This window comes from Hippocampus guttulatus, chromosome 22, assembly GCF_054856545.1.
Source record: "Hippocampus guttulatus isolate MCC_2025c chromosome 22, RoL_Hgut_1.0, whole genome shotgun sequence".
NCBI classification, from domain to species: Eukaryota; Metazoa; Chordata; class Actinopteri; order Syngnathiformes; family Syngnathidae; genus Hippocampus; species Hippocampus guttulatus.
The window spans coordinates 6,432,950-6,458,149 of NC_141282.1; the positions used below are offsets into that span (position 1 = coordinate 6,432,950).

General features: G+C 49.2%; 3 protein-coding genes and 1 long non-coding RNA gene across 6 annotated transcripts in view; 3 read left to right on the top strand and 1 right to left on the bottom strand.

Moving 5' to 3' along the window:
* Nucleotides 1-451: 451 nt before the first annotated feature.
* ppp1r3aa (protein phosphatase 1, regulatory subunit 3Aa) lies at nucleotides 452-4,214 on the top strand. The gene is made up of 4 exons (XM_086103499.1): nucleotides 452-1,546; nucleotides 1,976-2,028; nucleotides 2,093-2,172; nucleotides 2,267-4,214. The coding sequence occupies exons 1-4, from the start codon at nucleotides 822-824 to the stop codon at nucleotides 4,064-4,066; spliced, it is 2,658 nt and encodes an 885-aa protein (XP_085959625.1). The 5' UTR covers nucleotides 452-821; the 3' UTR covers nucleotides 4,067-4,214.
* LOC147186280 (uncharacterized) overlaps nucleotides 3,346-25,200 on the bottom strand; it is a 28,911-nt gene continuing 7,056 nt past the window's right edge. The window contains exon 2 of the long non-coding RNA XR_015099299.1: nucleotides 3,346-4,957. This is a non-coding gene — a long non-coding RNA (uncharacterized LOC147186280). The remainder of the gene's footprint in view (nucleotides 4,958-25,200) is intronic.
* Nucleotides 14,453-15,093, top strand: LOC147186281 (small integral membrane protein 30). The gene has a single exon (XM_086103500.1). It carries the CDS (start codon nucleotides 14,514-14,516, stop codon nucleotides 14,706-14,708), a length of 195 nt encoding a protein of 64 aa, XP_085959626.1. The 5' UTR covers nucleotides 14,453-14,513; the 3' UTR covers nucleotides 14,709-15,093.
* On the top strand, nucleotides 16,439-20,336 carry gpr85 (G protein-coupled receptor 85). Of its 3 annotated transcripts, XM_086103756.1 has the most exons (3): nucleotides 16,439-16,866; nucleotides 17,420-18,717; nucleotides 18,791-20,336. In XM_086103756.1, the coding sequence occupies exon 2, from the start codon at nucleotides 17,582-17,584 to the stop codon at nucleotides 18,713-18,715; it is 1,134 nt and encodes a 377-aa protein (XP_085959882.1). In that variant the 5' UTR covers nucleotides 16,439-16,866; nucleotides 17,420-17,581; the 3' UTR covers nucleotides 18,716-18,717; nucleotides 18,791-20,336. The 3 variants fall into 3 exon arrangements, with proteins under 3 accessions (XP_085959882.1, XP_085959880.1, XP_085959881.1); XM_086103754.1 differs by having other exon boundaries at nucleotides 16,441-16,866; nucleotides 17,420-20,336; XM_086103755.1 differs by having other exon boundaries at nucleotides 16,454-16,592; nucleotides 17,420-20,336.

Here is a 25,200-nt window from a genome sequence, read left to right on the forward strand (position 1 = left end):
TCATAATAGCCGAGGTCCAAACGGGCCATTAAAAGTCATTAGAGGGAAATATTTGGCTCGGGAACAAAGTCTTCTTTCAGTGCGCATAGAGGCCACCTGTGAAGGATTGCGCCAGTCGCATTGAAGTCGACTGACAAGATTTACTGTAACCGTAAGGGGATGACGGTCGCACTGCATATCGAGGATTAGTCGAATTAAAGCTCACATGGTTGAACGCATTCAGGGCTTAATCTGCTACACAAAGAAGGGAATAATCTCCCCTTTTTGGTCCTCCCCCCCCAAAAAAAAATGAGGTGAAACTTTTCACTAGAGAGAACAGTCGATCACGAAACACGTTTGTCGTTCGAGGCCTACACAGTCAGACGAATGATGCATCATGGGAAATGTTGGATCTGGTGTCTTGGGGCGGGGGGGGGGGGGCACTTGAGGACACAAGTTGTTCAAGTCTGAGCCAGAATAGGTCTGAGAGTTGTCTTTTTGTTTGGGTTTGAGTGCAACGCTCGCATCAGCCCCCGCGGACGTGAGCTTTGTCGTGTCCAGAGTGGCGTTACATAAGTCGCATTTGGATTTATTTCTCCTTGTCTCTAGCAAACACATTGCGACGGGATAAACGAGCGAATAACCAATGCGAGCCCTTCGCCGGAGCCGCATGCAGCCTATTAATAGCCCTGGCCCGGACTCAGCTGCAACCCAACTCCATCTGTCCAGTCACGTCGCCTCTCCCTCGCTCGCCCCTTCTCCGGTGTCCCCGCGGCCAGGCTGAGGGCACCGCGCTCCGCGGCAGGAGAGGCCGACAGCTGGCTCCCGGACCCCCGCGCGCCATGGAGGCTCTGTCCATTCCGCTCCCGGAGGAGGACGGGTTGTCTTTAGCCGGGCGGGAAGGTGAAGGTGAAGAGGTCAGGATGGAGGCCTTCTCCTCTTGGGGCTCTTCGACGGACGGGCAATGGGAGGAAACCCCCACCGTCCGCAGGAGGGTGTCCTTCGCCGACGCCTTCGGCCTGGACCTGGTGTCCGTCAAGGAGTACGACGACGTCGCCGCCGCCGAGGACGAGGAGGTCGGCGAAAGGGAGGCGCCGGCGCGAGAGGAGTTCCACCTGTCGTGTCTGTTTGCGGCGCCCCCGTCCGAGGAGGAGCTGCTGCGGCGGCTGCAGGGCCAGATGGCGGAGCTGGAGAGCGTGGAGCTCCTCCCGGGGACCGCCACCCTCCGAGGCTGCGTCCGGGTCCTCAACCTCTGCTTCAGCAAGTCCGTCTACGCCCGCATCACGCTGGACAGCTGGAAGAGCTACTTTGACCTGCCGGCCGACTACGTGCCCGGATCGAGCGATCGCAAAACCGACCGCTTTACCTTCCAGTACACCCTCGTTCCTCCGCCGGAGAAAGCGGGCACCCGGGTTGAGTTCTGTCTGCGCTACGAGACGTCAGCCGGGACTTTTTGGGCCAACAACCGGGAGATGAACTACGTCATCTTCTGCCACCGGAAGAGTCCCGCCAAGCAAAAGGTGCACGAGGACCCGAAGACGAAACGCAGCTGCCTTCGAGCCAACAGGTAAGAAATTCTGTTTTCCGGATATTCCATTTTTTCCTGACATTTTGGGAATCCGTGAACTTGATTTACTGCATGCATTGAAGCAAGCGCGACTTTCGGGGCTAAAGTAGGAGCGATTCCCGCCTGAGCGCTCGACTGCAGTGATGCAATTTTGCAGTGATGGATTATTTTGCCCATATATGGTCGCGTTGTCCGTTGGCTAAAGACGGACATGCGCTTCCTGTGCGTACGAGAGACAGTCATTTAACAAAAAAAACAAAAAAACACATTGCATAGCATGAGAACAAATTGTGATGCAGGAAACTGGGATTATAGGAGACTTAAAATTTTTATTTTTTTTACAGATGTGACATAATCAGGGCCAGATTATTCAAATCCTGAATAAAATCCGTTTGAGACTGACACATGTGCATGTTTGTGCCGTTTCAGGAGGGCGAGCGCGCAGGAAAAAGAGAATACGGACATGGTGACGCTTGCCGCAGGTGAGGGTGTATGTTGCGTTTGTCAAGCCCCCCCGCTAAACTTCTGGCCCTTGTCGACCTGCAGAAACCGAGGCCGCACGTGACGCGGAGGGGACGAGGGCCGAGGGCCGCACGTTATTGTTCCCCGCTGAACGCAAACCGATGGTGAGGGACCAACAAACGACACACCGTTGAACTCTTGCTTTGCTTTGAGCGTCACTGTTTTGCTTGAACTTTGACCTTGTGGCCTCTTTGACAGGCGGCGGGCCTAAAAAGCCGACAGCGAGCGGCGCGCTTGATGCACGTGAAAGAAATCTTCTCCCAGAGGTGGGGGCAAGCTTCCTCGCGTCAGTCCACCGACACCCCGCAGCCCTCGGGGGAGTTCTTGCTTCAACGCCAACGGAAACAAGTGCTGACCTATCACCAAATTCCCCTGATTACACTGGACTGGGACAACGAGAAGCAGCCGCAGTGGGTGAGCTCCAACGTGGATAATATCCGGACTGGGAGAGCCAAAGTCACCTTGTCGAAAGCATCCGAGGAAAATGTCAAAGGTGCGCTGTCAGTCAATGATATTTGGACCAACTTTCTCAATGGGGAAGGTGCGAGCCCTAACGATGAAAGCTCCGTGTGCGACGTCTGGCAGGCGTTTATTCGCGGGCCCCCCTATGAGGGCGACGGCGGCGTCCCCGAGTCGGAATGGTTGCAGAGCGCGGCTTCGGTTCGCCCGGCGAGCGAGAACCAGCACGGACCTTGGAACGCGCGGCCGGCCACCTTGGCAGCCTCAGCTGTCGGTCAGGCGCCGTCACATGCTTCGCCGGCTCACGTTTCCTCGGACTCCCGCCAGCTCTCGGAGACACGTGTCGGCGGAGGCGAAAACAGAGTGGCGCTCGGGTCGTGCACCCGGCCCGTCGCCGCCGGTGACAGTTCGAGTGAGTGTCACGAGCGCAAAGAAGACCGGATAAAAGGAGGACTCAAAGGAGACGAAGCCTCGATGCAGCTCGCGGCTGCCGGAGCGACGAGCCGGAGGGGGTCGAGGACATCAGACGTGACCGCGAGGGCTCAGATGGCCAGTGGCGGCGATGATCGGATTTTGCCGGGAGAAAGCCCGGAATGGGAAGTCACGGGTGACACGGTAGCATCCAGTGACACAAAAAGACAAGGGGCGGGGGACGGAGCCGCAATGCACCGTATGCGTTCCGTCACATCCACGGAAGAGGAAGTAGTCGAGCTGCCGAAAAATGAGCCGTGCGAAAACCAAGGCTGCGGAGTAAAACCTGCAGAGCGATCCGATCTGGAGCAAATAGGAGGTGTTGAATCAAAGACTGAAGCCGCGGCTTCACCTCATCGGAAAGAAACATTTAATTGCACTCTTCAGGCAAACAATGACGAACTGGGTGCACCGGGTGTCGTGACCTCCGACACAACCTCCATCACGAGAGAAAAACAGGACGGCCGTACGGATCCATCAACGAAAAACGTCCATGACAAGCTTTTCTATCCGGATCAACGTTGGGGATCGACCCACGCGGAGGAACGAGGCGACAGCCCAGCAAGGAGCGAGATGTCAAGAGAGCTTCGGAACCAAACCGAGTCACCCGAGAGAGTCAACTTCGATCGGGACCGGGAGGGCACTGGCGCGAAGAACGAGGAATCGGACTCTATTGTGGCCAAAGCTTTCGAAGCGATCGAGTCCAGACAAACCGGAGACGACTCCGTCAGGGGGGTCCGCGGTCACGTCCGAGCCAAGGCAAACGATAACGCAGCGGCTACAGTTCACCAGGATCCATCGGGACGGAACGAGGGCTCCACAGAGGAAAGCGGGCAGTCGACACGCGGTCCCTCCGGCGGCTTCATGTGGTGGAGCGTGCTGTACATCCTGAGTCACATCACCCGAATTGTCACCTGCAGCCTGCCGGTCGCCGGGTTCGTCGTCGTCGTCGTGGTGGTCCTGTACGACTTCCCAGCATTCTTTGCGGTCTTCGTGTTTTCCATGGCCTGGTGGTTTTGCAAGTGGAGAGGCGCTCGGGGGGCAACAAACAAGTCGGATGTCAGTTAGGTCCGAATAAGATGCAGCTTGTGTGTGCCTGTGCCTGTGTGTGTGTGTGTGCGTGTGTGTGTGTGTGAGATAGAACACGATATTTGTATTTTTGTCTTTCCTACCTTTCCGACTGTCTTGAATAAAACGAACCACTGGTCACATCCTTTTTCGGGGCTCCAGAACCATTTTTTGCACTTTTGACAATCGAAACAAATCAAGGAAGGACCGAACACAGTTCATCTTCGTCAGGGTTCGGGCTCTGTGAATGGCGGTTGGCTGTTTTACATTTTGCCCGCAATTAAGTTTCCCTAGCAACAGCAAAGGAACACTTTACCCGCGATGTTGCCGCTTAACCCGCCACCCCCCGCCCCCCTTCCTGCGCCACTCACGCGGATAAACTCTGTGAACCGTTCCCTCCTCGCCTCTGTCTCTGCGGAGCCATCCATCGCTTGGCTTTAAGTGCCTGTCGACGAGACTTGGAAGCAAGTCAAATTTTGGCGCGCCGTTTTATCACGACTCCTCGTGGGAGCCACTGAAGGCAACGCATCGCAGGGCTTGATGATAGAATCACTTCAAGCTGGTCATTGGTCATTATTTTTATTCATTCTTTTTTAAAAACAAGTCTTCACGGATTTCACTCCAGGCATGCCATCCCGCGTTGTTATTTTTCATGCGTCATCAATCTATCTCTGTCTCGTTATGACATCACAGACTCAAAACGGGCTCACGTTTCAACAAGTGTGTCATGATACCTCACCGTGGGTCAGTAAGCAGCTCGGCGGCAGTCACTTGATCCGGTCCGGGGTATGGCGACCTTTCGTCAAACGGGCGCCAACCCCACGCCGGCCGCCTCAAAGCAGATGGCCGCTCGGCGGCGTGGCAGAAGGCCGCTTCGGAAGGCGTCCATTCCTGTTGTTCACAAATCGCAGAGCGTCACCCGCTAGAGGTGGAGGCATTCTAATCGAGTGATGTCATGATGAAGAAGCGAGCTCGTCAGTGCTTCGGCGAGGCCTTGGAGGTTAAAATAGGGAAACAATATATCACGGATCATGTGAGTGGTATTCCCCGACATGCATCCGATGCGTTCAAGTGTTGGCACTGCTTTCACAGTTCAGAAGAGGATTCATTTGGGGGCGGGGGCGAACAAAATATTCTGAATGCATGTGGGGAAATGTGTTATGGAATTGCAGGGGCGTCTTCGTCAAGGAGGAGGGAATTAGGAACAGTTCCAAACACCAGCCAGTGTTAGCATAGACTTTTTAGATTTTGCTCGGGAGATATACACGTCAACACATGCACGTATACAAACATACACACGCGCGCACACACACTAATAAGGGAACGCAAGGAAGATTGGGTTTATGTTGCGACGCCACTATTTTCCTGCAGGTGGCGCTGCAGCCTCACTTATGACCCATCACACTCGTGTTCTCAATGGTTTCATGCGCCAGAAACCAAAAAAGAAAAATCACCTCAAGCAAATATTTGACACCATGTGTATAATCCTAGACTGGAGATGTCATTTTTAATCATTCGCAGTTGTGTGACGAAAAGAGCGACAGACAGACAAACAATCTGGTCGCAGATCCCACCCCTCCCCCACTCTCTCCCCCTGTGGCAAAAAAATAATAATAATAATTCAGGAATGAAAGAACGAAGAAAAAAAAACAGCGTGCAGTGAAGTGCATTGCCAGGGACAAGAGGTTGAATGGTGCGTGAGTGGATGAGAGCTCGAGTGGAGGCTGGGCCTTGCCGCGTGGCCCGGGGGGGACCAGAGGCACTCAGATGACAGATCGCAGACCTGACAAGACTGCATTGTCCGGCCCACTCCACCATCAGCGCCATCCATGCATCCATCCATGCATCCATCCTGCACTTTGCCACCATGACGACCCCTGACCCTTGCACCTATCCAATCCGACTGCCGCTCGACATTCCCCGATGTCCTCGAGTTCTTATGTCAGCTAAGCTTCCGGCGACTGGTGCTTCTGACACTTGGCATGTGGGGGGGTGGGATGGAGGTGGGGCACCGAGACCACACAACCAATACTAATTGCAGCCTGTTTGGGGGGTTCATCGGCGTGTTGCCGTATGGCTGCAAATGCCACCGCGATGACGACACATCATTCGGTACACCCGGCGGCGATTTTAGAGGAACAAATTGCCACGTCAAGCAAGCGATGTAGTCTGTCTAACATTTGGAAGATGATTCTGCTCGTTCTCCACAGTGGATTTTTTAAGCAGAAGGCGCAGATTTTTTTATTTATTTATTTATTTATTTTTTTGTGGCAGTGAGGAGGAGAGGGGGGGGATTCATTGAGGGAGTCTGCTGCCAAGTAACGATGTCATGTTCGGAGCGCCATATGCACGTATGCGTTTGTGACGCCTCGATTCACATGTTGCGAAGCGTAACAAGGCCGCGTGGGGGAGGCACACGGGGGTGGAGGGTGACGTACTGCGTAAGTTGAACAACCTTGCGCCTCCGCCTCTGTCGAGGAGATGTCTCGGGTAGCGACACCAATGACATCTCTGATCTCAAAAGTACGCAAACGACACCGATTTTCTTTTTTTTCTTCTTGACAAGAACCGTTGACAGTTCGTTTGAAGTGCATGTTTATGTGCGTGTTGATTGGAGAATTTTCCTCTCACGCTTAGCAGGGATTTTTGTTTTGTTTGTTTGTTTGTTTAAATCGTCCAATTATTCATGTGCCATTTTTATACTCACTCACTCCAATTTGGAAATCCCTGCTGTACACCAATCGTGAAATCCAGCATATTTTCTGGCAGCTCATAAAGCCTCGTCCTCTCCCTTCCCGGCTGTTTTGCCGCAAAAAGGTCACGCATGGAGCAGACTGTGTCTATCTCATCCGATTCTACTTTCATCTTTTTTTTTTGCTTCGCATCAACCCCCCCACCACTACCCACCCTCCCCGTCTCTCCGGTTTCCTCTTCCGTCCAACGTTAGCCTCGTTTTGCCGCCGTGATCTGCAGGCTTTCTCAAATATGTTTTTGGAGGCGTCCAAACATATCAAAATGCATTTTAATCAGGCGGACTTTCCTCTGATGTCTGACGACGAACACGGGCGGCATTTCAATGAGGAGATAGGAAAGTACACATTTACTGAGAACTTAATTCCACTTCTTTTCCTTGCTCTCTTTGCCCATCTTGCGACAGATAAATGGACGAGCGGTTATAAAAGGAGGCAAACGGGTGAACGAAAAGGACAAAAGGGCTGGGCGAGCAGATGGATGCCTGTAGAAGGCAATGTAAAGAAAAGACGGAAGGGACGCCACGAGATAGCTACACCGCGTTCCTGCGTACAAGGGTGACCTGAATTGAATCGATTTTTACAGCAGTGGCCTTGTAAAGCAACGCAAAACTCTTTCCGCGTCCGTGTGTCTCTGGATGGCAACAAGTACACGCACGCACACATTTTCTTGAATCAATCAAAGCGCAGCGCAACTCAAATGCCCTTCATGCAACTACTCCCTCTCCCATCTATGAAGAAAACATGATGAATTTGAATTAAAGAGCTTCGTTGTCAATTGTAGGGGAGCGACATTAGACATTAGACCACAAGCTCTCATCCATGTGGATGTGACGATATGAAAATACGGCCGATGTCCACAGACATGATCTTATAAACTCGACATTTTGGAAGCAGTTGGCCTTTGTATTCACTCAGTAAGTTCCGCTCCACAATTGCACCTACCCAACACATCCCTTCAATACATCCCATCAAAAACACGCAAAAAAACCCCAAAAATCACATGTTGTCAAAGGGGCAAGCAAACTGTGCCAGGAGAATGTCACGGGGTCACAGTAATGTTCTCTGCGGGACTCCAAAGTAAAGAAATGGACACACGGGGACAAACAGCATGGTGTCTGTCATCAACGTAGCTGCAGCCGGCGCTAACAGGAAGACTACGGAGGAAATGATGTTACCTCATCAGTGAGGGAGAGAGAGTTTGCGCATTACGTAATAATACATACATTCATACATACAAGCACACACGTAATTCGTGCAAGCTACACTATCGCTCTCTTTCTCTCTATGAACTGTCAAGGAGAGTGTGAGGGAAGACCGGCCTGTGTGTTACACTGCTTACAAGGCTGACGAATTGTGAGTACCAGTGTGTGATGTACTGTAAATGTGTGTACGTGTCACAGTAAGTAAAGTGGTGTGTGTGTGTGTGTGTGTGTGTGTGTGTTGGACAGAGCAAATCTACAGCAAGTCCAGTGGATTGACATTGAGTGACAGGTGAGCGGAAGCAGCAACTCAACCTGCTGTTGTCAGCTTACGGGAAATTGCTTCTCTGCTCTCACCGACTCTTTGTACTAATCTTTTTTTCAACACATCACACTCCAGCTGAACCCCAAACACCCTTACATGCGCTTGCTCTGGTTCATTAGGGAGATTAGCACGATTAAAAAGACCAAAGATGAAGAGGACCGCTTATTCAAAAGCTCCGAAAGCAGGCAGGTAAAATTTGTGAGCGTGCTCGAATGCATTTAGGAGCAACTTGTGCTCCCCCAAAAAATAAATAAATAAAAAAGTTGGCCCCTATTTTTACTTAACTCAACTCAGCTGTATTTATAGAGCACTTTAAAGCAACCACCGCTGTATACAAAGTGCACGGAGCAAGAATAACGCAGAAGGGAGTAAGAACTCCAAATCAAGTCTCATGCCGAGTCAAAAGCCAAAGAATAAAAAAAGAGCTATAAGTCGAGTTTTAAAGATGTTCAGCGAGGAGGCTTGCCCAACGTTCAGCGGGAGGTCGTTCCAAAGAGAGGGAGCGGCGACGGAAAAGGCTCCATCCCCTCTTAGTTCTCGGTGCCTCGAATGGTGGCCCCGGTGAATGATGAAGAAAAACGCTTTTGAGCAACTATATTTATTTATGATGCAATCTGACATCATTTTGGGTCATTCATTTAACCCCAAAATTCGGGTTATTCAATCAACTATTTAAATGAATCTCCAAATGTTACTACATGCAAAGATTGCCTACAATAATTGATTTTTTTTTTCCATGTGAGGAGTCACAGTCCAGGTCCTGTCTGTCGCAAATCCGAATAAATTCTTGCAATTTGCCAAATAACCACTGTCGGAGACAACAAATGGCAATAAGTGGGTGTCGAGGGTGACTGCTTGTACACCTTGTTGGCAAGCTGAGCGGGCAAAAAGAAGGCGGAGAGGGAGGGAGAGGCGCCGACAGTGGGACTACTGTGTTGCCATAGCGACTGTCTTTGCATCACAACCATAGAGAAGAGATGTTTTTATGTCCTCGTCCCTCTGCTTGGTTCCCCCCCCCCCCCCCGCATCTTCTACTTGATGTTTTTCTTCCCCGCTTTGCCACTTTTGCCTCCTTGTCTGCGCGCCGCGCAAATATAATATAAAATAAAAACGTGCACAACTGCGAGGGCGAGAAATAAATCAGGTGCAGCGATCCAGGCGGAATGCTGATGAAGGCACGGCAAGGCGGTGATGATTATTCAACGCCTCGCATGGCAATCATCAAAGGCCTCCGCTTCAATCTCATTTACTGTTTCCACGAGTAGATAATAAAAGTGTCCCAAGATGTGTCAGTCAGTCCAGTTAGCCTGTAATCAAACGTGCCGGGGAGACAGACGTAGAATGAATAGATCCAACGAGGACTATCAACGCTCCATCACTCGGGAATGTTTTGGGTGCGTGAACGGCCCCCGGAGAGCCATCTCCCATCACGATCAACAGCACTTGGCCAAGTAAAAGCCTTCGCCATGGTAACGGATCATTCCCAGCTCTCCTACCTGAATGCCTATCTCCATGGCAACACTGCGTAACATTCAGTGTCAGGTCATTTTTTGCTTTCTTAAAAAAAAAAAAAAAAAAACAAGGTTACTTGGCACTGCCAGTTGAAGTTTTCAGTTAAACTAAGCATAGATACCGCCCTGTGTATTCCAAACACCCGGATAACCTCGACTTTCAGTTTGATAGCTTTGTGCTAATGCTAATCAGCATCTATAATGTGTTTCTGTCACTCTTGATGAAAACAGACTGAAAACAAACAATGAGCAACACATAGAAGGACAATATAAAAGTACTCACTGCCATATATTCTTTATACTCTGCAAAGAGCGCCTGATATTAGTACTGTACTGATGAGCTGAAAAGAGCTGAGCGGTCCAGTCTATGCATCAAACTGTCAGATGAAATAAGGTTTCTGACCTCATCACAGAACAGAAGTGAGTGGGTTCAAATCAGTGCAGGCGGCAAGTGTGCCAGTGGAAACGGAGGGGGAGCGCTCAGCCGCCTGCACATGTAAACACAGGGAGGAAATAAGCTCACACTCCCATTTACTTTCGCCACAGACAAATTAAATATATTAAAATCCCAAATCTGTTCCTCCCTCCTCTTTGCGGATGCCCTCATTTCAGAAAAGCGAGGAAGTGTGGGAGAGGGAGAGAGAGAAAGGGGGGAATGGGGATTCCATTGGAGAGGAAGAACATGCGAGGTGTCTTCCGCGCAGCGGATGATGAAATCCGAAGCAAGAACAGGGCGAGCAAATGACGAATTCCAGGGGTTTGCGCGGCTACCCCGACCCTCCCTCCCTTCCTTCTTCAATCTCCAACACAAATGTCAAACAGTTAATGAGCACCAATGTGGTTCAATTTGTTCGCATTTGCCACCCAGCGAGGAAAAGAAAAGAGCCAATTTTTCAAGTGCAATAGCTGAATAATAATGAAAACGACGGGTACAAACGTGGAGCAGCGTGGATTCCAGATTGCGCCGAAAAGGTCCTTTAAATGTCATTCAAGTGAGTTATGCCGCGTTATGTCTGACTGGGCCTCTGCGCTGTTGGACCGAGGCCACCTGCTTCCCCCCCCAGCCCCCACGTGCTCTCCGACTGCACCCACCTTGCCAGGATTCCTGGCCCAAAGGGACTGGATGCTCTTTGTCAAAGCTTCTACGCTACATTTTGATCGACCACGAGCTCCTTTCGTCTCTGTCCCTTAGCGCCGAATTTCTGCTCATTCACGCGCCAACGACAGGTCGATCAAAGCGAACGTTTTGCGAACATAGAGGACGATGGACCGCCGAATTATTTTTCTACAGAGAGCATCAATGCTCCAACAGCTTTCCACACGTGTCATTTCTCAACAAAATACAGCACACGAATCCATTTTTTCCCCCCCTTTTCGGTCAGAGCCCAAATTGAGATTTTTACCTTGATGTTAGCGCAGGCGGGCGGCCCACTCGGCCGCCACGGCGAGTGCTGCGCTCCGATCATTAATCGGGCTCGACAGCGCAGCGGGTAACGGGCGAGCCACGGGAGAGCGCTAATGCATGCAAATGTATACTCGTTTTGGGGCAGGTTGAGCCAAGGACAGAACCGAGCCGGCAACACGGAGACTGAGAGCGTCTCGCGTTTCTATTATGGATACGCGTGTCCAATCCTAATCAAGCCGTCGCTCGGACTCGCCGCTTTGACCGATTGCGCCGGTCCACGATATCGTGTCGTTTTCAATAAAAGCTTTGGTTCATATCGTTACTATGGCGCCTTTACTGCGGAACAGCTTCCGTCAACTCTTAACGCCTGGCGACAAGCGAATCGCGACGAGACGACCGTAACGCCTCGTTAATTCATTTGCTGCTAGTTTGCCTTCTCAGCGAGAATATCGGTCAGTCAGGGGAACGGCCGGGATCATCAATATGTACCGCCACGGCACAAAACCTGACCTCGCTCACCCTCAGTGATTGTCAGCATGGCAGAGGAAATGGCTCGCCAACAAATGTTGAGGGTTTTTTTTTCTTCTTCTTACACAGAGTAAGCAAGGAGTGAATGAACAGGCCATTTAGGGAAACCCCCCAGGGGGATGGAGGAGGTTTTCAAGGTTGAGTCCTCCTCCATTGGCTCCAGTGTGTGTGTGTGTGTTTTGTGGGAGAAGAGAAAGAGTGTGCATGTAGTCCTCTGGGTCTCAGTAACATTCAGGCAGGCTGATATCTCCCCTCACGCTGGGAATAGAAAACCAAAACATGCTTGTGTGTGGTGGGGGTGGGGGGGGGGGACACACACTGCCCAAGCGCCGATGGCCATCACAAGTCTCTTAGGTCAGACGGGGTGGGGTGGGGGCAACAGCTGTTGGTGAAAATCATTTTCTGCATAGCTTTGCCATGCAAGCCCAAAGACGGAAATACATTGGGGGGGGGGGGGGGGGGGGGTTGAAATAAAATCTCATCATTTCACACAAACATCCCAAGGTTGCCCGCACTCACACTGCCTGATAATCAAACGAGCGACGGCTGCCTGCCCCCCCCCACCCCCACCCAGCCTCCTCACGGTAGCTCACCGAAGCTCGGATGCGTCTGTAATAACTTCTCTTCCCCTTTCTATTCAATTTTCACCGTAGCTTTTCCAATTACAAATCTCCAAAGTGCTCTGGTATCAATTGAGCTTAAAGCAATTTTCCGCCGAGTAATAGCAATCATTTCTAAGGCCGACTCCCTGCCCCCCCCCCCAAAAAAACAAACATACACTAAGAGTGATGCAGAAGCAGCTGCGTTATGCCAAATCATTTGAAACAGAGACGTGAATGCAGAGGGTTCATTTCCAGTCCACTTTTCAGATGCGGTCAAAAGAAATCCAAGAGGAAAGAGCACTCAGCAATCAGCTTTGTCTCCTGTCACGACTTGTTGGGCTCAAGGTTGACAATCATTGCAAATGTACTTCAAACCGCTGCCGACATGGATATAATTACAGTCAGCTCCACAACTATTCAGACATCGACACTGTTCTCATCTTTCGTTTTTTTTTTCCGCATGGCCGTCAATCAAAGCGGCTCCTTTGTAGTGATTTAGGATGCGTGACCGTTCACAAAAGAACCCATCTGACGGTGCAGATGGACAAACGACCTGGGGCGCGCTGCAAAAAAAAAAAAGCTAGCAAAGAGGTCAACTTTTAGCATCGCGTTTTTCTGCATGCGAGCAGAAAAGCGGACTTGGCTCTTTTCCCGACCCTTTCCTCTAAAGTGGATTGATTGGCTTGGATGCCGCCCCAAGATGCCGTCTCATTGGTATGTACGATTCGCTCAGCTGGCGGGAGGCGAGAAGCGATTTGGCTTCCGGCGTGATGGTTTTACACAAATCCCGAGACGATGGAGGAATATATTTTTGCAAGAGGTGACTCTTCTCCGTCACCGCTGCGCGGCCACTGAATGACCTCTGCAGAGAATTCCTCGACCTGGCCGAAGGGGCGGGGGGGAGAAAGCACAGACGCAAGCTGGAAAAGATCGGCGAGGCTTGACAGAGCACCTCCTGCCGCAATCTGTAATTACCAACAGTACAATCGGCGGCCTCGTTAATTTCCCCTGACTGGCAGCGGCTGGATGGCTCAATTGCAGAGAACGCAGCGGTACAACTTCATAACTAAATGGAACTGGCGTCTCGGAGCAGTCTTTGGCCTCAGAGGCCGCACGGAGGAAAAAAGTGCATATTCCGCTTCTTGTACTTGCACTCGGATGCACCATTTGTCATCAGCCCAATGGTAATGACTTGTCTTTGAAAAGCAAATGAGTCCCCCACCCCATCTCCATGGAAGTGTGCAGATTTAAACCAACCACCACATGATTGTGTTCATCATATCAAGGCAGAGAGGTGACATTTATACTACGAAATGAAACATGTTGAGTTATCAACCCCGCTTGCATATATTTCTCTCTCGCACGCAATAAATATATGAAAGACAGGCACAGCATTTTACTTCTTTGTTTTTTAATCATACTTTGCCCTTTAGTATTTGTTATCCTCACAACAGATGTAAAATCGGCCGAGTCTAACTGTTCAATGTAAAAAGGGATGACCACAATATCAGGGCATCCCACATGCTTCAAAGTGTGAGTCGGTGTGGCTTTTGTTTGGATGTTTGTACTTCAACAACCACAGCCCAACACCACAAGACTCATGAAAATCCATTTGACACTCCCCCTGTGTATAACAGACGGTGCACCGAACCAGTGCAAAAGCACTTGAGCGGCTCTTGTTTTAAGTGGGTTGCAACAAATCAATTTCTAAACATAATTAATTTTCGTGGGGGTGAGGGGGGGGGGTCGTTTGCTTCAAAGTCGTGACGATTAATCGTGACTGACGTGTGCTGCTTACAAAAGGGAGAACATCAATACTGCTTATACTGAGAAGATGATAGCATTCGTTTCCAATTACGATGCTGCATGCATTATCTCAACTCAACTCAACTGTATTTATAGAGCACTTTCAAACAGCCATCTAGTTTTATTATCTAGTTATACATTCGAAATATGTGAAATTCATTCGTTGTATCATCTTCATCCACGCCTGGTACAGAAAAACGACGTTGCCATTGGCTGACCAACCCCGGAAGTCCCATCCTTCTGTCGCATGACTTTGACGTAGCAACGCGCAGACGCTTTCCCGGAAGCGGACGACGCTGCAGCTGGAGAGCTCAAAACATGACGCCCAAACAGCAACTTTCAGGCGTTGCGGCGGCGTTTACCTCTTTGGTTTTCCTCCAGACGATCCCCTCCGTGGCAGCGTATGATGCCGGTGACGCGTTGGCTCTGTTGCTGGGAACTGTCGTCGCCATGGTGGGCTTCTGCGCCTGCCTGGGCTGGTACGCGCGGAAGCGGAACAGACTGCTGCAGTGAGGAGGAACGAGTCGCCCTTTCTGCGCTTCTCCCGTCTCGTGACTCGACAACACATTGCTGTGCATACTTGATACAAACATATGACTATTTGCACTCCTTTGCGGTTGTTGCGGTCTTGGATGAAATTGACCGATAAACTCATGATGAGGAGCGTGCGTCGGCTGCGTCCTGACGTTGAAGAAGAAGCGGAAGTCGGGAAGAAGGATCTAAGAGCAAGTTGCACTGCTGGCAAAAAAAAGGACTCGACACTGTCGTTGCCTCTATCTAAATACTTGTATTCTGCTCAAAATGCTTATTTGAATTTATTTTTGCATCTTCGTTGGCAAATGTGAAAGGCAAGCTATCGATCGCCAAACCTGTTAAAATAAAAGCATTTAAACCATGATCGGAAAGACTTTGTGGTGATTGTTTTTGCCTCTTATATTTTGATTTGTAATCCAACTTCAATTAAGCCACACGTTTGAATGCAGCAATCACAGAAAACAGTGTGAATTATGCACCAATGTAGACAGAAGAGAGAAAAGGGCATTGAAAATGCGCGCATACACAATTTACTGTCTAACTCGATCATATGTTTTTTTTTGGTTGACTATAAATCTTTCAAAATAAATCCACAGACACATGGACGACCCTGTGTCATAAAACGAGAATGAAGAGTCCCTTAAAAATGCCATCGCCCCGCCAACGGTAGCGCATTTCATCATGGAGCTATACAGCAAAAGCACATTGTCTCACACGCGTTGCGACATGACGGCTGCATGCTTGAAAAAACCAATTCTATGAATTTGTCATGCCGCCCTGGACGAGAGAACAACGGTGAGCAAAGTGCTTGTCAATTATGCATTTCCCGTACATGGGATGCCTTCTACCTCAAGTGAACTTGTCAGCCTGACTCGACCCACTTAGACGCTATAGCTCCCAACGCTATACATGCCACATTTGTTAATGCTCGCAACAATATGACTCAATATGACACAAGCGTGGCGGCACACGGCGAGGGTCGCGGGCGTGCTGGAGCCTCTCCCAGCCAATCACAGGGCGCAAACAACCATTCACGCTCACATTCATATCTTAAGACAATTGAGAGCGTTTGATCAACCTACCGCGCATGTTTTTTGGCATGTGGGAGGAAACCGGAGTACCAAGAGAAAACCCACGTCGGCAAGAGGAGAGCATGAAAACTCGGCACAGGAAGGCCGCAACCTCCCCACTGTGAGGCGGGCGTGGTCACCAATCACACACCGTGCTGCCATCGTTGTTATCATTAGTCGTTTGTATAAAGAATTGAGGCCCTATTACCGACCTTTGGTACCCCATAAATCACATTCAATACGTAAGCAAACAAATAAACCCCTTCTTAAAAATGTTTACTTTTGCCGAGAAAATGCGAAACGTATCATGATTAATATGTTGTGTGTGCGACAGAAATGATCTATAAACACTGCGCCTTCAGTCTCATGCCTAAACCCAAATTAGACAATCAAGCTGAAAAAAAAATGTCACTTGTCAATGGTTTACACTGGTGAGATGTGTGGTTTTGATGCCAGGGTTAGTGTGCGGTATGCATGGCAACGTGATGCCAATGTGCATGTTTAAGTGGTGGCGATTTTTTTTTTTGTGCAGGGCAGCAGAGGCCCAGTTGAGTGGATGAGAGCTGCTGCTGCTGCTACTGCTGCTGCTGCTGCTGCAACAAGAGACAGGACGCGTCTTGGATCACAAATAGGGATGCAGAGCGCATGCGCACTGCTCCCCGTTTACTGTATGATATTCGCCGTGGTGGAAAAAAAGGGTTAGGGGCAGGCAACAATCGGGAATTTTTAAAGCAGCGACAAAACACGACGAAATAATCTCCAGGAGATGTGACAAAGGAGTTTTTACCAAGAGGTACGGTGCGGATCGATAGCCCCAGATTGCCTCTTTTATTTGTAACAGATTTTTTTCCTTTTTTTCCCCCTATTTTTTCCCCCCTTGTGTTTCCTGGAAGATTTTGACATGATTCGTGTCTCGTCGACGCTGTTGTGTTTTATCTAAAGCGGTGACGAAAACACTGGGATTGCTTCTCCGTCCAGTACCGCTGCTTTGTTTCATGTGACAATCGAAGGAGGCTTCTTCCCTTTTTTTTTACCTCTCTCTTTTTGTAAAAAAATATAAATAAACCGTAAGTACGCCGCTCGACCAACACGACGTTGTTTTGTGTTGAAATACGAAATTGTGAGACTGCAAACGTGCTCTCGTGCTTTTCGTTGACGCCATTCGTGCTTTTTCTCCAGCGAGTTTAGGCGATTTGTTCATTAGATCATCAACACAAACGCAGTTAAGGATGGACAGGAAAAAAGCAAATCACTACTAACGCTTCTTTATTTGCATCCAGTTTAAGTGTGCTATTCAGGCTGTAGGGTGTGATCGAGAGCACCTAATGATTAGATTTTTTTTTTCTGGAGGAGGCTTTAAAACATCCTGCTCGCTCTTGCGTAAAAAGAAGAAAGAAACGAACGAAAGGAAAACGTCCTTCACTGCGCATTCGTCAATCCGAGAAGGATGAACGCAAGAAGGCTTCCGTGCGGCTGCTGAAATTGAAATGCATGTTGAAACGCTCGAGTCGAATGTGACAGAGACATTGCAGTCGCTGATAGGCGGATGCTTTTTTTTCAATTTATTTATTTCTTGCCTCCCCTCTCTTCCTCGTTTTTTTTTTTTTTTGCTTCCTTTAGGTGTGATGAGACAAAGGAACAAAGGATGCCTTAGAGGAGAGGTTGCCTACATGCCCGGAAATCTCCTCAAAGCCCGCCGCAGCCGAATGGATCCAACGCCCCCCACCCTCGGCCGCCTCCAGATCATGATCCTCGGCTGAAGCTATCCCCCGCTCATTCTTTATGATCCCTCCTCCATCTATGGCGAACTATAGCCATGCAGGGGACCACACCATCTTGCAGAATGTCTCTCCTCTCGCCACCTTCCTCAAACTGACCTCCCTGGGCTTCATCATCGGCGTCGGCGTGGTCGGGAACCTGCTGATCTCCATCCTGCTGGTCAAAGACAAGAGCCTGCACCGGGCGCCCTACTACTTCCTGCTGGACCTGTGCGCCTCCGACATCCTGCGCTCGGCCATCTGCTTCCCCTTCGTCTTCACCTCGGTCAAGAATGACTCGGCGTGGAGCTACGGCACGCTGACGTGCAAGGTGATCGCCTTCCTGGGCGTGCTCTCCTGTTTCCACACGGCCTTCATGCTCTTCTGCGTGAGCGTGACCCGCTACCTGGCCATCGCCCACCACCGCTTCTACACCAAGAGGCTGACCTTCTGGACGTGCCTGGCCGTCATCTGCATGGTGTGGACGCTGTCGGTGGCCATGGCCTTCCCGCCCGTGCTCGACGTGGGCACGTACTCGTTCATCCAGGAGGAGGACCAGTGCACCTTCCAGCACCGCTCCTTCCGGGCCAACGACTCGCTGGGCTTCATGCTCCTGCTAGCGCTCATCCTGCTGGCCACGCAGCTGGTCTACCTCAAGCTCATCTTCTTTGTCCACGACCGGCGAAAAATGAAGCCCGTCCAGTTCGTGCCCGCCGTCAGCCAGAACTGGACCTTCCACGGGCCCGGCGCCAGCGGCCAGGCGGCCGCCAACTGGCTGGCCGGCTTCGGCCGGGGCCCCACTCCGCCCACCTTGCTGGGCATCCGGCAGAACGGCAACACGGCGGGCCGCCGGCGTCTCCTGGTTTTGGACGAGTTCAAAACGGAGAAGAGGATTAGTAGGATGTTCTACATCATGACCTTTTTCTTCCTGGCGCTCTGGGGGCCTTATCTGGTGGCCTGCTACTGGCGGGTGTTCGCCAGGGGCCCCGTGGTGCCGGCGGGCTACCTGACGGCCGCCGTCTGGATGAGCTTTGCCCAGGCCGGGGTCAACCCCTTCATCTGCATCTTCTCCAACAGGGAGCTGCGGCGCTGCTTCAGCACCACACTCCTCTACTGCCGAAAATCCAGGTTACCGAGGGAACCCTACTGCGTTATATGAAGGTTTTTAACCCCGCCCCCCACCGTTACCTTCACTTTCGCCCCTGATCGATCTGGGCTTTTTCCTCTTGTACAGCTTTCTCTCTCTCTCTCTCTCTCTCTCTCTCTCTCTCTCTCTCTCTCTCTCTCTCTCTCTCTGCTAGCTTTTCTTCTCCTCGTCCCTCCTTTCCAGCAGCCAACCACTTGAGGTGATCGCAGCCCCCCCCCAAAAAAGGAGGCCGAAGGAGTACAACAGGGCTCTGTGGTAAGCCCCTTGTCGTTTCGTGGAAGGCCATGCCCATGCAGAGAAGCAAAAACGCAGACAATGAAAACGCTTTGGATTTTGTTTTTTTGTTTTTTTTTCCCAAGATGCATTATTCTGTGAAGGTGTGAAATACAACAAAAATGAGGGAAAAAAAGATTACAACAAAGAAATGATACCTCTCAAGGAATCACTGGAAATGTTTTACATTTTTCAGAATTGCACTACACAACAAAGAAGATGTAAAGATGTTGCAAAGACAACGCCCCCCTCCCCTTCCTTTTTCTCCAAACTAAACGATGAATGCTTTAATTTGCAACAGACTACACACGCAAAAATCGCTGTAAGTAAGGCAAACGTGTTGGAATTACACCATCACCAGAGGATAAAGTGGTTTTCATGTAAGTGGTGACTTTTTTTCATTGACAAAGGGGCGTGATGGGGGGGGGGGTGGATTTTTCTGACGTGTGTTTTTGAAATTTCAACTAGAATGGATCTTTTGTAGTTTTCGCCATATGTCCCGAATAGTGTCTGCCATTGTTCTTTTTTTTTTTTAATTATCACCTTTTACAGCGGGGGGAAATAAATGCAGATTTTTTTCTTTGACAAGAAGCTTTGGGGAACAAACTTGTGCTGAAAAAAAAATACATTTGAAGATAAGTGTGTCATCATATCCACGTACGCTAAACACTGTCATATTGTTACCGATGCCAGTCCGGGTGTTCTTGCCTTAATGGTTACAATGCTATCGTCATCTAAGTTCATTCGATGCACTCCGATGAAGTCAGTCCTTGGATGCAAGGGGAAGTTAGGATTTCTTTTTATTTTATTTTTTTAATCACATGAAGTGCATGTCCTCTTTTTTTTTTTTTTTTAACAGGTTTCTCTGACCATCGCGTGCTCAGAGCACAGACAATGAGTGTGTGTGCGTGAGTGCATCAAACACTTCAAGACCAGAGCCTTAGTATGATATCTTGCACAATTTGTAAAAAACAAAAAAACAAAACAAAAACAAGACTAAAATACAAAAACAAAACAAAGAAAAAAAACATCAGTAAAAGTCAAAAGACAAAAAAGGGGGACATTTAAGGCACACTGTCTTGTTTCTACTTTCCCTACATTTGCTCTCTTCCGATTATTTTTTTCTTTCTTCTCTCTCTCGTGGCCATTTTTTTCCCCTCACAATTACTCTGTTCCTTTTTGTAAATTATAGATGGCGTGTAAGTATGTGAGTCTTTTATTTACTTTTTGGAGTCCCGAATGTGAGTACGGTTTCCGTAAGGATTGCATTTCGCTGAAAGTTAACTGTGTAACCTGTTGCTTTTTTTTTCTTTTCCAAAAATAATAATAATTAAAAAAATAAAATAAAATAAAAAAGAAAGTTTCCATTTCGCAACATGGTTCATTTGCTACCTACGGGGGAATGCGCTCCATTGTCAAAAATGTGTTTTGGTTTTGGTGCATTGGGACCACGTTTGCTAGTTGTCGTGTGTGAAGTTGAATGCCAATACGGCCTCGGTGCGTGTGAAAGGGGAACCAAAGGCCAACGTTTATCATGTTGAGGAAAGATTTTTTGTTTGTTTTTTTTGTCTTTATGTACATTCATCCAGGCACGTGCACAGATAGGCCCCAAATGGTGCTTATTTTTATTTTATTTTTTTTAAGCCAAAGCACCTGATGGTGAAAGGGCTCGTAAATGCTCTACCCAGGTAATTGCAAGGCAGGCTGCAGGTTGCGCTGATGAGAAAGGCCTATTAGGGATCCATTGTCATGATGAGCTTGGCAATGACTGTTTTGTTTAGGACGCTGATCAATCTATGAGTCCCGTGCAGATGATGTGCAAGCCGTTTTATTAGCGTTTAAGTGAGCGCCAAGATGGGCCGGATTGCTTATGGCAGGCTTTTGAATCTCCTCTTTCTTGGCACAGCGAGGAAGGAAACTGTTTGGAGGACGTTTGTGCGGGCCCGCCTTTAAAGTTGGATCAGAACGCGATTGAGGATTGTTCCGAAGCAAACCGATTAGCATGCGGGGGTCTGCTTGACATCCAGTGTTTGAAGCACGGAACAAGGGAATGTGCTGTCTTTCCAATTTTTCAATTGTTGCGCGGTAAGTAAAGTCAGTTATTTTTCTCATTCATCATGTATAATTTGAGCAAATCTGTTGACCGGGTAACGTCAAATGGCTTTCTGGAAAGCGTAATTAAGAGGGCAGTTGGGCTTTGTGCAGAAAGCCTGGCCGGCGAGAGAAAGAGTGGCTTTTTTTTTTTTTTTGTACGTGCATCGCCCTGCTTGGCCTGTTTGTTTGGATTGCATAAAGGCGCCATTGAAGTGCTTTTCAATAGCCGCAGGGCACGGCTTTTCATATTTGGTGACATGCTTTCCATATATTGAGTGTTTGCCACGGGGGAAGTGCCCTCGTGGAGAACAGCTACATGCTAACCGGTGGCTTTCTAGCGAACGCTACGGTTACACGCTCACGGTTTGCATCCTGAGCCCTTCTAAAAGCTCACCGCATCTCTCGATAAATTCCCAAGAGCTCTTTTGATTTTGTACCCATGACACAGAATCAGGAGCACCCCAATGGTCATAGTGTGCAATGTTGGAGGCTTCAATGTATGAGCTCAACATTTGGGTCAGTCCCTCTTTGAGCTACATTGGGTTATTTCTGACTCAGCAGAATTAATTGGCACCACATTAGGCAAAGATACACAACAAGAGAGAAAAAAATGATTGTTGTGATCATTTGCGGATTTGACTGCAACTCTGGGAATAAAGAAGATGAGGAAGGGGATAAAAAATTAAAAGAAAACACTGCATCATTGATTGTCAGACAAACTATTACAGACCGAAGTGGCTTTGGAATACCAATGATGTCGACTGCTCGTCCTTCTGCTTATAGAAACGAATAGCCGTGCTTAAAATGATTGAACTGGTGTTTGCTTCAAATGAGACAAATGGGTCTGGCTATTTCCTGGAGGAACGGGATTACTACCATGAGCTTTGTTGACACAACCGAATGTAACATGTTGCGCTCTCGCGTCCGCCGGCTGGAACATCAACAATTTGTGGTCTTTCTTTGCTGCCGTTGCCATGGTAACTAAAACAAAATGTCCACCGCAATTGACTGTGGTCGCGTTGTCACGCTTCGTCGTGGGAAGAGGCCCGTGCTCATTTGTCTCTCTCTATGACCGTACGGACAAATGGAATTGACTTTTGGATGCCAAGTCAGTTGGAAAAAAAAAAGAAATCCCTGGTTTAACTGCACAAAATTGTAGCTCATCCAAGTAACTGTTTGCAAAATGCTGCAGGCTTGGGATGACATCTGATGTTTGCTAAGGCTCAGGATCCTCGATGACGCCGGGGAGAAAATGTGATTGGTGGCCGGGTGACTACTCAAGCACAAGTATGCCAAAATTGGAATATGTGAGGAGACACAACTGTTGAGGTGTAATCTCCCCCTCCCCCACCCCCTCACCCCCACCACCGCTGACAAGGATTACCCATGCTAGATTAAAACATCCCATGATACCCGAGGGTCCCGATGCACAATCAATGCTGCGGATGATTGTATTTTATTCGTTGCGTGTCAAAATCTTTGGTCATCTCTAATCTGGGATTTAGGTAGCAGCCGCAGCAGCAGCAGAAATCCAGGCAGTGTTGAAATGATGCAGATAAAATATCATCCAAAAGTGAATGCAAACCCCCCCAAAAAAAATCTGCATTGATTTGCGCATTGCATGCTGGGAACTGAAATGAATGTGGGAAATGCTGTACAGTACAGCTGCCAAATTCTCAACTCAAACATAAACAACAAGAACCGTTGACAGTTCATTTGGATGGGAACTTTTATGCATGAGAGCCCTTTGGGTGTGAGTGGGGGATGGGGGGGGGGGGGGGGACAATTTAAGGTCATGCGTCTGAGACGTGTCCCTCAATGAAAAGGACTTGGTTTAGATGCTCGCAGAGTTGAAGTCTCACGTGATGCCGTGCAGAAGAATCGACTCGTGTTCCACTGTCCAAGAGACGAATTTGGCCGCAGACGGTCGCTACTCTCTTGAAGTTTGCAGACTCGAAGTGGCACGTGCAAACATTTTCCCCGACATGCTAAAATATTCAAAGGATGCTATCTGGCTCCTAAGAGTGGGCGGGATTAGATGGGATGGGGGGGGGGGGGAAATCGGGCTTTGAAAGCATGATACTGCAGCAAGGAAGCGAGCGCGCTCTCGTCCCACATTTGCGGAGGGCAATTTGTCACAGATGGAACAGCTAAACGTATACATGACGCCGCTTATTTACGACACGGAGCCTTTGGGTGCATCGCATGTGGCCACAGTATGGCGCAAGCAATCCCCTCGTCTCTTATCGACTTGTGATTGCATCACGACTCGCTTATTTATCCCACATTCGCACCGTGACGGCCGGGGAAGATATTTATTCGTGTGATTTGTTTGCACTAATTCGGCTTGTTTTGACGAATCCGAGGGCTTTTGGAGGGGGGGGGGTTAATCCTCTTGTTTCTTCTTCCAGCCTATTCAGCACTCTCATAACCCGCCCCACCAATCTCATCCCCGCTTTATTTTTGGAAACATCTCATTCTTGTGAGTCAGGCCTCATCTTCAACATCTTTTTTTGCTCTGAGAACAGGAACCCCCCCCCCCCCCCCCCCCCCCGTGTGCTCTCTTCGGAGTGGAATAATTCAGAATTTGTGACTTAATGTTTGCAATCGATGGCGAGTAATAGATTGATGGGCTGCTTCGAAAAGGCGACCAGTAGCAATTTGTCATACAAAAAAAAAATGGCGCTGGCAAACGTAAAGCCGCATGACGCAAATGCATTTTTTTTCCCCCCAATTTATCAATCAAATCAATCAGTGGCAATGCTATGGCGAGCGCCGACGGCAGTGGTGATTGGTGCCTTCGATTTTCATTTTTGATCAAACGGGGCAGGCTAATTCGTGTTTTTTGCATTGCGATGGCCTTCAACTAAACAATGAGAGGAACGAAAAAGGAGGTTGTCGGGCATCCTTCGCCACTCAAGTGTCGCGACGACACGATCACATTGCCGCTCTGCAATTAAGCGTCGATGGCGACCGCGAGCGCTTCCGGAGCTGTGCACGCATCGCCAATTATCCGCTTGGTATTCGATCCACATTCCTCCTGACCTAAAAATTGCGGGCGGGAGAGACCCGTTGCTAAGTGGTTTGTTCTTTTGATGAAGAGAAGCGCACCGTTTCTGACGGATTAAGGCAGGAGTTCGCTTTCCCTTGCCTCCTAGAAATTTGCCTGTGCTGAATTTGTCTTTCACCTTTTCCTCTCCTGAGTCATTTGTACGAGGGCCCCCGTTGTGGGAAGGTTCCCCGGGCGCCGATGACAACGCTATTGATCACCACCCCGTGTTTGTCGTTGCGAGATCTCATTTTGAAAGCCCACACGTGCTCCCGCACGATGTGATCGACGGGCTCCGTCCAAGGCGTGCGCGGGAGGCCTCCGATCTGAACGCAACTGTTCGTTCGACCCTGAGGCTCGCCTTCTGCTCAACAAATTCCGTAATGTGGACAATGAGGGGGTTGGAATCCGTTTGGGAGCAGTTGGGGAAACCTTTGAGAGAACGAGTTTTTTTTTAATGACGCTTGGCCGCTAAAGGCGACATGGCGCGTCGCGGAATGAATCAAGGCTGATCGGTTCTCTTTGTGCCCTGTGAGAGGAAGGCGCTCAATAAGGCGCATGTCCACTCGACTCACTTGAGGAACGTTTGTGTTTGAAAGTTAAGCGTGCCAAATGGGGGCAACGGTGCTCTTTGCTTGTGTTGTTGCCTAGCAACAACCACAGAGGCAGTTTGTTGAAGCCTGCCATTTCTTTTTTTTTTCTTTTTTTTCCTCAGAAATGTGAAATATTTTTATCTTCAAAGCCTGCACACAACTCCATGGGGAGTTGCACGACGGTATCTCTTTTAAACGTGGAAAACAAAAGAGGTCAGTGCGGCAGATTCCTCGTTTGAGCTGCAGGGGGGTGCACTGCATTCGAATAGCAACATTGAAATTCCAAATGTCCCGTAACATAATCAAGTGTTGACCGATTGACAGATTTCAGCTTTTGATAAGAATCGAAGTCGAAATCAGCTTCATTTGCTTCGTGTGTTCAAAACACCCGAGCAGAACTCAAGTCGATGCCACCTGCAGACGCGGCAAAGAAACAAACAACCCGCGCCCTTATTGACATTTCTAAGCCTTCCTCCCCACCTCATCCA

Bases quoted from the DNA above. Each gene is read 5' to 3' on its own strand.
- ppp1r3aa (XM_086103499.1), top strand. From the start codon at position 822: ATGGAGGCTCTGTCCATTCCGCTCCCGGAGGAGGACGGGTTGTCTTTA. The intron at 2,029-2,092 runs GTGAGGGTGTAT...GTCGACCTGCAG, and splicing joins CATGGTGACGCTTGCCGCAG to AAACCGAGGCCGCACGTGAC. The intron at 2,173-2,266 runs GTGAGGGACCAA...CCTCTTTGACAG, and splicing joins CCGCTGAACGCAAACCGATG to GCGGCGGGCCTAAAAAGCCG.
- LOC147186281 (XM_086103500.1), top strand. From the start codon at position 14,514: ATGACGCCCAAACAGCAACTTTCAGGCGTTGCGGCGGCGTTTACCTCT.
- gpr85 (XM_086103756.1), top strand. From the start codon at position 17,582: ATGATCCCTCCTCCATCTATGGCGAACTATAGCCATGCAGGGGACCAC.